This window comes from Solanum lycopersicum, chromosome 10 (genome assembly GCF_036512215.1).
Source record: "Solanum lycopersicum chromosome 10, SLM_r2.1".
In the NCBI taxonomy this organism is placed as follows: Eukaryota; Viridiplantae; Streptophyta; class Magnoliopsida; order Solanales; family Solanaceae; genus Solanum; species Solanum lycopersicum.
Window position 1 is genome coordinate 6,802,609 of NC_090809.1, and position 14,420 is coordinate 6,817,028.

At 29.6% G+C, this 14,420-nt stretch overlaps 1 protein-coding gene and 1 long non-coding RNA gene across 2 annotated transcripts; one reads left to right on the plus strand and one right to left on the minus strand.

Annotated features, from left to right (window-relative positions):
• Positions 1-3,088: 3,088 nt before the first annotated feature.
• Positions 3,089-6,211, plus strand: LOC138339104 (uncharacterized). The gene is made up of 4 exons (XR_011212156.1): positions 3,089-3,615; positions 3,799-3,864; positions 4,007-4,377; positions 4,501-6,211. It is a non-coding gene; the product is annotated as an uncharacterized lncRNA (long non-coding RNA).
• A 4,896-nt stretch (positions 6,212-11,107) lies between these two features.
• LOC112940193 (elicitor-responsive protein 3-like) lies at positions 11,108-12,423 on the minus strand. The gene is made up of 4 exons (XM_069290427.1): positions 12,220-12,423; positions 11,890-11,955; positions 11,421-11,776; positions 11,108-11,302 (listed from the first exon to the last, which is right to left on the minus strand). Exons 1-3 carry the CDS (start codon positions 12,284-12,286, stop codon positions 11,589-11,591), a joined length of 321 nt encoding a protein of 106 aa, XP_069146528.1. The 5' UTR covers positions 12,287-12,423; the 3' UTR covers positions 11,108-11,302; positions 11,421-11,588.
• Between the last annotated feature and the right edge of the window lie 1,997 nt (positions 12,424-14,420).

Genomic DNA, 14,420 nt, shown 5'->3' on the forward strand with positions numbered 1-14,420 from the left:
TACTATTCCAGATATAATATAGTTTGATTATAATATTTGTTACATTTCAAGAAATAATTATTATTAGTATTGTTAGTACTATTGAAAAGATAATATACAACTATATTATATATAGTTATATTTAGTTCTTTCTTTTAACATATTATTTTTAATTGGTATATGATTTTTTTAATTCAGTTGGTTGCATATAATGAAGAGTTTGACATATAGATCAAACAATGATGGCGGATCTCTTTGCAAAGGAAGATGGTAGAAGGACATCATTAGAGATTATTTTTTCACTTAACTTAGTTACTTTTGCTAGAGTTTATTAAATTTTAATTTATATGTCAATGCTAATCATTTGATCCTTTAGTATTCTATTTTCTCTTTGTTATGAAGAAAAAATAATATAATTATTTCATTTTAACAACAACATGATGATTAGGAGTTTGATTTTTATTATAATCATAAAAAGTGATTGAAAAATAAAATATTATTTTCATGATCTCATTTTTTGCGTATGTTACAATCTGTCACCGTTCTTTTTGCTTTGAAATATATTTATAATTTTTATGTAGTCACCAATTATTATATTTTCTTTGTTCATTTTTTGTATTTTCACCACTTATTTTTATTTATTTATTTTACAAAAAATCAATACATAATTAGTAATACATTTAATGTTTAATAAAATTACATATTTGAATTATTTATAACTCATGTCTCTTCATCTTACTTGTAACGTTTAATATTAAAAAATTATTCATAACTTTTATATGTTTCATTTTTCGTAAGTCTTATAAATATTTAAGTAATGTTTAAAAAAATACAATAAGCAAATGTAATAATAAAAAAATTAATTTTGTTTTGACAAAATCAGAGTTTGAATAGAACATTAGTACTTCTTCAAAAGATAGAGAAAATTAAAACATATATAATATATAATATTTTCAACCTAATACAGTATATTGTATTTCAACAATATTATTTCTTATTCCATTTACTTTACCACGGTGAATATTTAACTCTATTATATACATATACAAAATAAATAAATATATTTTATCTGTTTAAAAATAATCTATGATATCAACGAGGAGAAATATTAATACTATCTATATATTTGATACCAACCTAAATATTATATATTTCATATTATCATTTTATAAATATTTTATATAATCACGCAAAATGCGAATAATTTTATTAATAATAGATAAATGTGAATTTTTCGCCATCAAAGCTTCTAATAGAAAAAACATAAAAGAATTATCCTCCTATGATGTCCTAACAAATAAAAAGAAGTTTACTAGTTACATCACAACTTTATTTCAGTTAATTTGAGTTAACTTATGGAAAATTCTGATTTCTTCAATTATTGAGCTTAATGTTAAATTAAAACTATGACAAGAAGCTCCATGTAAGGTTACAGCTCCAAATAAGGTATACAAACAAGTTATTTTCATTACACAAGGATGCCTCTTGCTTGAGCTTAAAGTGTAAATCATAATCCCTCCGTCCGATATTATTTGTCATGATTTCTATTTTTAGAGTTAAACTATAAAAATTTTGACTAACATTTTGAGATGAATTTTTTCATCATATTAATATAAAAAAATTGTGATTTATAGTACTTTTCATATAGTTTTAGAATATCTATTTTTTTGGTTTAAAATATCGAATTAATGTGATCTAATAATTTACCTTTGAAAATTAATCAAATTGACTTTCGATAAGCGCAACATGACAAACATTTCTGGACGGAGGGAGTATTAATCTATTATAGATGAATACAAGTTTCATTAACTATACAAAACATTTATCTTTTATTTATTAAAAATTTGTACTCCCTCGGTTTCAAAAAGAATGTCTCTATTTCCTTTTTTGTTTGTTTTAAAAAGAATGTCTCCTTTCTTTTTTTTTTGTAACGTTTTAACTTTAACTTTCCACGTGTCATGTTTAAGACCACAAGATGAAAGGGCGTTAAGTACATTTGACATAACTTTAATTTAGAAGCACAAGCTTAAAAAATCTTATTTCTTTTCTTAAACTCTGTTCCAAGTCAAATTAGGTCATTCTTTTTAAAACGAAGAGAGTATATTTTACAGGTGTATAAAAAAACTGTATAGATAATTTATCAAAATAGATCTCTAGCAAAAGTTTTTCAAGATCTTGGGAGTTATTAAATTTTAGGCCATGATCCATACTCGAGGACGAATGTTACCAAGAAAAAAAAGTAATATAACACTCCATACATTGAAGCTTAGTTATAACCATTATATTTCCTATAGGTTCATCATACCCATGATTAACCATGTAAAAGCACATGTGAAAGTTGTTATCCTTTCAAGTACTAGTGTCCAAAAGGTTGTAGTTAAAAGAAAATTGAAACACCAAGTTTGGGAAGATTTGTGTCAACATGTGGACTACATATGTGACATTTTGAGTCAATGATTGTCAACAATTTTTTTAATTTAGCGTCCAATAACACCCCAAAAGTTTCTAATTCTATATCAGACCTTGTGAAGATACAAAAAACTGAAGTTTACAAATATTTCCTTACTACTTATGGATCGTGTAAGGAACCAACGACTATGATGGGATAATTGGTAGCAGATAAGTCGTAGATTGGTCCGTACAATGAGACCACATAAACTCAGGAAGACACTGTCTTTTACAACCACTTTTAAAGTTTGTAGACTGTTATATGGTCCGTAGAAGGTGTTTGTAGATGACCTCCGACATATTTTAAGTTAGGGTCATTTTGATCTCTTTTAACTATTATATTGCGTTGTTTTGGACTCTTTTTTTGAATGTTGAATTAAGGGGTTCTTAGTAGACCAAAACCCAAATCAAATTTCCCCACTCTCTAAGTTGCCTGTCAACCAAGAACTAGGGTTCCAAGCTTCAAGTATCCATTCGAGGAATTTAAGCTATGGTTCTTCATTTCAGGTATGTGGAATTTCATCAATAGATATCCATTCAGCCATAATATTGCGTCCTAAGAAACCTAATTTCTTCATTGTATGAGTCCTACAAACCTAGGGTTTTCTATGATATTCATGTGTTTTCAATGCAAATTAGTCCTCCTCCATGAATAATCGAAGGAGTGTCTTGTTCTAAATTTGGCAAGACCTGATTTGTGATTGAATAATCCAATAACATGATAAAAGTACAAAAAGATTAAAATATTATTGAATGTCAATTTGAATAATCAGGAATGATGACCATTGATCACTACTTCTTCCTAGTAATTAGTGGAAAAAATTAGACTCTAATAAGAGAATGTATTTATAAAAAATATTACACGAAATAACTAAAAAATGAAAAAATGAAAAAGACGGAGCATTTTATCCATCCAGTTGGTTGTACTCTAATACTTCTCCAAATATTCTCGGATCACAAATAAAACGTGTGTATTTGTAATTAGACTAGTAAACTATAAATTAAGAAAGCTTAATAAAGTACATAAATTAAAACAATTAAAAGATTTGTATAGAAATCTCTTTTACTTGTCTATTATCTTATTCTGGTTTTATCGCGAAAAAATAAATAAATAAAGGACTATGCCTTACGGACAACTTGAAGTTTATGTTGGACATACAAGAGGCCTTGATGACCAAAATTGGCTCAGTATTTTCCTCATTAACTCCCTTTCTTTATACTAGTAAATCTAACTTTCCGAGTGTTATCGATTTGGATCTTACAAATAATTTTAAAAAAATTCAAAATTCTAAATCCGCTCATTATTATTAATATCCTTCATCTCTTATAGGTTAACTAATTATTTTACTTTTTTTTGTTACATTTAAAAAGCTGATATGATTCCATATGTGGTCATTACATGTCATACTGAAGAAAAGAAATCCAGTGTTGCATCAGGTTAGTAGTAATTATTATTGGATCGAATGTAAAAACTTCAAATACTTTTTTAACAATAAATACAATAGTTTGTTGATACTGTCAATACATATAAATTAATTAAATACGTATCTTAAATGTATAAGTTTTGTTTTTATAATAGGCGAGGGAGAGGACCCAGAGTGGAATGAGTCCTTCTTATTCACTATTTCTCGTGGTTGTGACGAAGTTCACATCAAGGTTATGGATGAAAATACATTTCAAGATGACGATTTCATTGGGGAAACAACATTAATTATCTCCCTCTTTCCTTTCTATTTCAAGAATATTGATTTTATTTTGCGAATAATCTAGTCTCTAATGCATGCTTCTTTTTATTTTTATTTTTTTTCTTTTCTATATCCCGTGATCAAAAACAGAATTTCATTAGAGGAAGTGTTTCGCGAAGGAGAAGTTGAAACAACATATGATCTTTATAAGGACGATGAAAATTGTGGATCCGTCAAAATTGGCCTCACTTTCACATGTGAGGAGGTAACATATATTATAAGTTCTTAATTGACAAAATAAATTTAATTTTTTTTTTGCAATTTGAGTAATGATTTTTTAAAAGAATAAGATTATTGATCAAGATCAATATATTTTTCTCACTTGCAGAGGGATGAATATGACGAGGACTACTAGCTCATACTTTCGAACCCAAACAAGTTGAGTTTATGAAAAGGTCCTTGGGTTACCCATACAACAAAAAATAGTCCCGAGAATATATTATGAAATGATATTGAATTGTTTAATTTAGTTTAGTTATTATTTTCTAGATTTTGATTCGAATAACATAGGAATTATTTTTTGTGTGTGTATTATTTCAATATGAATTAAATGTAAAAATTGTGATAGTTATAGCAAATACTACATTTGTGTCATCGATCAATTTTTAATTAGTTAACTTTGTTGAGAAGAATTGGTATTAGGGACACCAATAAAACTTAATTCATTCTATAAACATTGATTTATTTTTGCTTTATTTTCTAGTATTGAGCTTTTAAAAAGCGCAAAACTGTGGAGTCGTGGGTTTGTTTGATTTTTTTAAACTTGGGGTATATTTGTAAGTGTGGGGTCAAGGACTTATTTAGTGTTTTTACAACTAAGGAAAAACATATATGTTTATAAAATATATTATAATCCCAATAATTTTAGTTTATATTATAATCTGATTTAACATGTTAAAATATATATATTAAAATAGCATCTTTTTGGGACTGTTTCGACGTTTCTTCTTCTTAGCTTTTCTTCTTCCCCATACATTGATTCTAGAGAATCAGTAACCATAGCAACGCCTCCCGCCTCTCTTCCCAATACACTTCTCCAAACATTTCAAGAGAAACCAGAAAAATCATATCATTGCTTCTCTTCCACATACGTTTCAATCATTTCATCGTCCATTAAGCAAATGTTTCAACCGTTTCACATCCTAAACGTCAAATCTTCATCTCTTTCTTCTTATCCAAGTTCAAAATTTTCATCTTTGGTAAGTTTATTCTTGTTTAATGGTTGTTTTTGGTTATTTTAACCGTATTACGTTGTTCATTTTGTTATAGAAGTGTAATCGACCCTTTTTCTGAATGATTTTATTCATGTTCTTGTTTAGGATGCCGTATTTAGTTATTTATTTTGTTATAGCAGTGTAATAAACTCTTTTTCGGATATTTTTCCTCATGTTCTTGTTTAGGATGCCGTATTTGATTTTTTATTTTGTCATAGTAGTTTTAATAAACCCTTTTTCTGGATGAATTTTCTTCATGTTGTTGTTTTGGATGAATATTTGTGGTCTCTAACGATGTTTTTTGTTCTGATATAAATATTTGACCCAATTGATTGCTTTTTTTAAAAAAAATATTTTCTGTTTATCTCGCCTGTTGATTTTTGAATTTTAGCTTTTGTTGTGAATTGTTGTTTTCTCCATTGTATTTGTTTACTTTTGTTGGTCTTATTTTTTCTCATTTACATGTGTTGTTACACGAAATCGAAGAGCAGTATTTTTCATCGCCCTCTTTGTTAGACTTTTATTTACTTAAATATTATAGGTTTACTCAAATTATGACTAAAATTAGAGGTGATCTTGTTAAAAAGTATGTTCCTAAGCCTTGTAAAAACAAGAAAATAAAGACTCAATCTCAAGTTTCAAGGTGTTCAAAGAGGAAAAAGATTGTTGTTGAAGTACCCAAGTATGATTTGAATTCTGATACGATGGATGCAATAGATAACTATGAGGAGAGTCTTGATGAGGTTGAGTCTTGTGAAGAGTGCAGTGGAAACGAGTCCACAAGTGGAGATAGCCGAGATGCTGGAGATGAGGATGATGATCATCTATCCTTGCCAACTTGTGCAAGAGAAATATCTCGTAAGTTCTATAATCTCACTACAACATGTATGGATGAGTTAGGATCTTTTTCATCCAAAGATTTTTGAGAGAGCAAGAATGACTAATGTATAATGATTTTAGAAATGTTTTACCGAATGAAAAAAATTATAATGACTTTAAAAGTAGTTTTGGTGATGTAAGGCATATTCCAGAATATTACAAATCTAAGGGACAGATGGTCCATTACATATTGTTGTTTCGTGTCAGTAATGATAAAAAAATTGCATGAGATATGATTTTGTGTAAATGATAAGCCTACATGTTTTGGCTTAAAAGATTTTGCATTGGTTACGGTCCGAATTGTGGAGCATACCCCAGCAATACAAAAATGGAAAAAGTGCTTGACAAAGGTGATAAGTTTTACTATAAAGTAACAAGGAATAAGAATAGTAATGGTTCAAAGTAATTGAGTTTGATGAAGGGTGCCAGATTGAATAAGGAGTAGAAGTTTAAGTGCTCTTTTGTTTGGTTCGTCCACTCAATATTGCTTGCCTACGATCAATCTAAGATTGTGTTCAAACCACATTAAGATGACCGATGATTTAAAGGTTTTCAAGAGTTATTCGTGGGGATAAAGAGTGTTTTGATTTAACACTGAAGTATTTGAAGACCAAAATGAATTTGAAGAAACAATGTGAGTGAACAAGGAAAAAAGGAATGCATCATATGCTTCGTATGGCTTCCCTTGAGCGTTTCTGTTAATTTTCATCATTTATTTGTTATTTCATTAATTTCAAGTTTGGATATATGATATTTTTCCTCATCTTGATATTTATGCGAAGAGGTCTTTGGAGTCTCCACTGTCAATTTCCTGTTTACTTAGATGGAACACGACAAAGAGTGATAACATTGTCAAAGGTGATATATTAAAGTATACAAAGGTATAAATTTATTTTTCCATATAACAATATTTGTAAGTTAGTGAAGGTCTTGTAGTAATTATATTTTTTTGTTAGGTTGTGCATCCATCCCTAGTACCTAGTATCTGTGAGAAGAAACAAAATAATACGGCAACATTAAAGCCATATACGAACGAAGTGAAGGACCCATTTATTAATGTCTTAAAGGCCAGCTTGAAAGGTCACTGTCCTCACTTCTGTAGTAGGTCATGGGGAGGATGAGTATTCAAACAAACACATTCTTAATCAACTTGGGGAGAATTCTACACCAAGTACTTCTAAATATGGAAGCATGGGTGAACGTTTTGTATCCTTCGAGCAATCAATGGTAGAAATCATTGCTTTTGTACGAGAGGAGAAGTTGAAAAGAAATGAAAAGAAAAAGAAAAACAAAGGTAGATAAATTTATATACTTATTAATTGTGTAATATAATGTAGTTGTATTAATTCTTAGCCACTGATCTTGAAGTAGATGATGACAACTTTTCATCACCAATAGTGGATGACAACATCCTTCCATTAACTATAGTGGATGATGGTCTTGCTGCAATGATGCATACTTTGCTGAAGAAGTTGATGAAGAGGAGACGAAAGAACAAGAGAAACAATAGAGGAGACGATGGAAGAGAACAAGGAAGAAAAAAAAGAGGAGAAAGTAGAAGAATATGAAGCAAATGGAGAAGGAGAGAAAGAACAACAAAAGGAGAAGATAACAGAGAATGAAGAAGAGAAGAAGCTTGAAAAAGAAGGAATGACCACTGAAGTTGAAATGGACGTGATGAATATTGTGATGGAGCTTATTGGTCAGGTTGGTGGTGATTAAGGGCAGTTGTGATTTTTGGGATGGTTATTCAATGTTATTTTAAGACAATTTGTGAAGTTGTTCATTTTTTAAGACAGTTAGATTTTGTGATAGTTGGGTTGTTCCTTGGTTTGAAGACATTTTCTATGATTTTTTAAGACAATATGTTTTTTACAAGTTGGTTTCTAAGAAGATGGTTCAAGTGGTATGTTGTTTTGTTGTTTTTGACGACAAAAATGTACATCTGATAATAAATATTATATTATGAAGGGTTTTTAAATTTCTTATTAATCTATGTCTTAATAAACTTGTATGTCTAATACTATAAATTGTTATCACAATATGATAAATCAAAAATAATAGATATAACAGTTCAACAAATAGAGAGAATTACTTTATTTATTTATTTATCACTACATTTCTGTTACTCATTTGTTAAAAATTTTCAAAAAGCAAACACAAAAAATAAATCACATAGTAAAGCTTTTAAGCGTTTTTCTTTTTCTTCTGCCAAAGTCAACCCTTTTTTAGTTACTCTCTATCTATTTCAGCATCTTTTAGCAATACTTTTATGTGATTCATCTGCTTTTCAACCTCTTTTAAGCAAGTCATAAGCATATTCCTATGTTCTTTGGATTTCTGTAGCTTTGTTAATAACTCAAATTTGGCAACGCCTTGAAAATTTGATGGGCTATTCGTTGATGATTCATTTTCATACCACCTAAAAAACAGGCATATGTCAACTGGACAATTAAAGAATTTCCGACATGGATTTGTATCGGTGTGTGACGTCCTCAACGTAGTTGATTTACCACAATGACAATTGTAAGACTTTTTTGTTTTGGATGTTTGAGACATTGTAAAAATAAAGATTTTTGAGTTGTTTATGAGGTATTGTCTTTATTTTATATTAAAAAATTAGCAGATGTTACCTTTGACAAAGTAATTTGAACTATTGTTACCGTTGTGAAGTGTGTATGTGAAAATATGTACTGGTTGTCAAATTATATAAACCTCTCAAACTATCGATGCATATCTATGTGTGTGGTGTGTGTAAGATAACGACATTTACATTCTGACATTAGTAAGGTATATTCGGGTTTATGTCTATGTTATGCATTATCGATACTGCATATAGTGGGATATGACAGTTATATATAGACCAAAAGCACTGGGATTTGAAAAAGACAACAATTAATTAATAATAAATTATATTTTAAAAATTTATCAATTAAATAAGTTTACACAAGTCATATGATCATATAAGAGTCCACATAAATTGGGTGATGATTAGAGATATATGAAGAAGAATTGTGGTTATACAAATAACACTCTTAGAACATTTATATAAGTATGTTGTAATTCGCTTGATTGACGTTCTCCTTATTCAAGTCGAATTCGGTCTGAAGGGAACATGTCGCGTAACGTGTTTCGTTCATATGTTCCTCTATTTGTCAATTATCAAAATCTTTGTTGATGTAATAATACTTATCACAATTCATGTGTTTTCCACTCTAGTTGATTCAAGTAGTGAATGAATCTCACATGATGGACGACGCGGTGTGAGACCCATTGTGATGATGTTCGACAGGATGCATCTCAGAACATAATTACTATCGGGTGTGACCAAGCTTGTGGTGCATCAAATCCCAAATTTGTCCACCAACTTAGTAATAGGAACCAACATGATTTTTTCACTTCGTTTTTCAAACTAACCTAGAACATCGTTACGTTGCCCTCTCTGCTCTCCTTCCTCTTCTCTACTCTCCTCACCTCAAGTCAAGTTTACTCTACTTATTTCAAAGTTATTCGACGATATGTGAATGAATTCTTCATAATATGCACATGAGGTTCTTCTGGGAAGGGAAGAAGCATGCAAACATTGGGTTTCTTGGACCAATAAGTGGTTACCCAAAGAAGAAGGGGAATTCGGTTTTACATATTTTATTTGTTGTGAACTAACCATTATTTGGTAAGCTCTAGTAGATTATTAGGACCAAAAGGTCTCCATGGACAAACTATACGTGGACCAAGTACTGTAAAACACAAAAGCCCAATGTGATTGAATGGGGGAAAGGACCATAGCTCTGGAAACATATGCGAGAGGCTAGTAATATATCATTTGGATTATTACGTATATGTTTTGCCTTTGTCTAAAATTGTTAGATTTTGGATTATTACGTATATGTTTTGGCTTTGTCTAAAATTGTTAGATTTTTGGTCCTGGGTAACCCATGCATGATTATGTCTATTGGATTTCTTGTAAAATTTGAAGCACTTGAGTGATTTAAAGAATATATGAATAAAGTTGAAAACTAATTAGATATAAGTATAAAGACTTTAAAAATCGATAGAAGACGTGATTATTTATCAAAACTATTTGAAGAATTATGTACGAAAATGAATACTATCAAACAATTATCTATTCCTTGTATACCTCCATAAAATGGTGTAGTTAAAAGGAGTAGAATATTGTTGAACATGACTGAAAAATTTGTCTATCTCTTCCTAGGGAGATGCATTAGGTATTGCATCCTACATATTTAATAAAAAACCTTATAGATCAGTATCTTTGACTACTTATGAATTTTGGATTGGTCATATAACAAAGTTGAATGGTTTACCATCTTGGGATTGTCGGCACATATGATCATCTTTGTGAGTTTGGTTAACTAATTTTAAATAAAAGAAATATATCTTTATAAGATACGCTGAACAATTTAAAGAGTGAATAGGAAGATGGAAGTACAACTGAAACTGAATCAAGAGATGTTAGATTTTTGGAAAGTTATTTTCCCCAAAAGAGTGAATAAAATATAGCGAGCCTCTTTAAGAAATATTGAATTTAGAAGATGAGATAACTTCTAACATTAACATTCATAAAATTTCCATTTATGTAACACTAATTGCTAGTTATAGTTTCATATTATTACAAATATATGAAATACTACAACCATCTTAAATTTGGAATAATTTACTAATTTCAAAATGCATACTACATGTATTAGAATTAGAAGTAAACATGCATGGGAGATGACATACCAACAATCAACTAATTAAAAATTGATGATATAAATGTAGAATTTTCTAACGCGTATATTTCAATTTCACTTTAAATTCATATCGATTAAATACAAAAAATTACAGCATAACCAATGCATATGTTATTCATACAAAAAACTAAGAAATTGATAATTGAAACAAACATTTCAATATGGTTTCATAATTTATTCCTAGGACTATTTCTTGTTGTATGGATAACTCAACGACCCTCTCATAAACTCAACTTCTTGGACTGGACAGCGTAAACTAGTAGTCCTCGTCATATTCATCCCTCTGCAAGTGAGAAGAATATATTAATCTTGACCGATCTAGTTCTTTTAAATAAATTACTACTCAAAATTACAAAAAGAATAATCGATTTTGTTGTTAAAGAACACATAATATATGTTACCTCCTCGCGAGTAAAAGTGAGGCCAATTTTGACGGATCCACAATTTTCATCATCCTTGTAAAGGTCATACATGGTTGCTTCAACTTCTCCTTCGCGAAATACTTCTTCTAATTGAAGTATGTGTTGATAATTCAATATCAAAAAGAACCATGTATTAGAGACTATATATTATTTACATAATATAAAGTTAATGTTTGTAGTTGAGAAGGGAAATAGAGAGATTATTAACGTTGTTTCTCCTATAAAATCATCATCTTCAATCGTATTTTCATCCATAATCTTGATGTGAACCTCGTCACAACTACGAGAAACAGTGAATAAGAAGGACTCATTCCACTCAGGATCCTCTCCTTCACCTATAAGATATGAATTTAGTTAATAGATCATATGATGAATTGACAATCATAAAAAGCTTACGTTGTTAAAAGACCGTTTTGTTACAGGTTAAAACTATGTAGGTACTACTAACCTGATGCAGTACTAGTTTTCTTCTCTTCAGTATGGCAAGTAATGATCGCATATGGATTCATATCAGCTGTTGTAAATATAACCAAAAAAATAATTAAATTAGTTGATCGATTCATTTGATTTTTAGAATTAACAAGCGGATTCAGAACATGAAATTTTAGTATTTGTATTTTAATTATATGTTGTGCATATTTGTATGATCCAAATCAATAACATGTTGAAAGTTAGATCACACAATATACTTCATATTAGAATATCATCTATAAATACGATCACAAATATAAGTATGAACTAGAATAAATTAAAGAAAATGTGTTGGTGAGGAAAATACTGAGCCAATTTTGATCTTCAAGGCCTCTTGCATATCCAATATAAACTTCAAGTTGTCCATAAGGCATCTTTCTATTCAAAGTAGAATAAGATAATAGGAAGAAAGTAAAATATATTTCAATATAATTCTTTTTTATTGTTTTGATTTATGAGTTTTAGATCTGCTTAATTTATAGTTTTACTAGATCAATCACAAAAACACACATGTTCACTATGATCCGAAAATATTTGGAGAACAACCATCAATGGATATAGAACACTAATTTTTTCCCTTTTAATGATATTAATAAATGGGAAGTAGTAGTGGTTATCCTCAAAAATCAACTTACTCTTCAAAAAGAATTTCTTCTGTGTTTTTAATATTTTTATTGGAATATTCAATTACAGATTAGTTCTTCATAGTAAGTAAAAAATTAATTTTTCGACATGTTCTTTGCACGTGAATTCCTAGTTATGTAGTATAAGGTATTACGAGATAATATTGATATTATTAAAGTATAATTTTGAGTTAAATAATGTAGATAAAATAAAACACAAGTTTCTTTGAGTGATTTTTGTGCGTTATGGATTGCTGACTTTTCATAAATACTCTCAACGTCAATAGAACTCTTTCCTTGAAAGTGTATCTCTCTCTCTATATATATATACTAAATGGGGATAGCACGTGTTTAGCACGGGTCCAACACTATCAAATTAGTAAGATGTGGAATTGAAAATTATATCGTACAATGTCAAAATGCTACTCAACAATTCAGCTTGGTGAGTTAATTGAGTACAGTACGACTACTACATAAGCTTAATATATATTATTAGTAGTACATACAACAGACATATGTTGTCCAGTTAAATCATCTACATTAATCAATATAACTGTTCATTGAGTATCTAAAACCAATAAATAAAGTAATAAATAGTAATACACATGATTACAATAAGAAACTGCGCGACGATGAAATTTCATTAGGAGGAGTTAGCCTCTTCTATTTTCCTCATTAGTGAGGTTTAACTCAGCCCTTTTACTCTTCTACCGTATACTCAATCTCTATACTTTCTTATTTAGCGTCATGTTAAATTGAAGTTATGCATATCATGTCAGGCTCTATTTTGAAACATAGGATCATGATGATCAAGCTAATTAAACTAATCGAGTTCCCCATTAGCATTGTACTTGTAAGTATGAACTTTTATTAGTCGCAATAACCAGAAATCAGTAAGTCGACGAAGAATTAAAATTAAATTTTTTAACAATTACATTCCACAAAAAAGAAAATGAGATAAAAAAACACGAAAAGAGAATTGAACGCTACTCACCCACTTATTAATAGTAAGCCCTCAATTGCAGCATCAAAGATCCATCAAATATGATTACAAATTTAAATTTATTTCCAAAATTAAATTGTCTGACTAACAACCATCCTAAATAGTTTTCACAAACCTACTATATCCATTCACTCAATTTTTAATTTTTGACCCAGCTTTCCCCCTTTAGGCAAAACTTGTTGAGTGTGTCGCCCATTGGACAAGCCAGGTAATTTGAACAACCAAAAAAGATAGCTTTAGAGTTCACGTGATACAAAAAGTACAAAGACGCAAAGCAGTCAACCGTAAACAATAATAAATTAACTTTAGCTAGCTAGCCCCTTATTTAAGCTAGTATTCAATCAACCAATACGAGTCAGATGCCCAATTTTGAGAAAATGGTTACAGTCAAAGGAGCTATGTGTCATGTCCTGCCATTTTGCCAGTCAAATTCGGCACTGGAATAAGGAGAAGAATCTAGAGTTATGAAGAGGTTACTAGAACACTCTAGAATTTTCTAGACACTTTCAAGAAGACTATAGAAATTCTTAAATCTTTCTTTAGAGGACTCTAGAATAACTTGAAAGATGTCTTAGAAAGCCTTAGAGTTCTCTAAACTAGTAGAGAATTCTGGAACATGAATAAAAGTGTAAATACTTTAGGGACTTGTAAAGTAATTTTTAATTCAACTTTAGCTCCTAAGTTGTAGTATAAATAGATGGGGCATTCATTTGTAAGACACCCAAGCTTGAAGCAAACAATCACTCAAGTATTAAAACATTCTCCAAGGCCCAAGCCAAAAACTCTCTAAATATTTCATAGTCTTTCTTTAACAGAGTTTTCAAAACTCTAAGTCCGTGACATACAACTATGCACACTCTTAACCAACATTTAAAGTTCTAT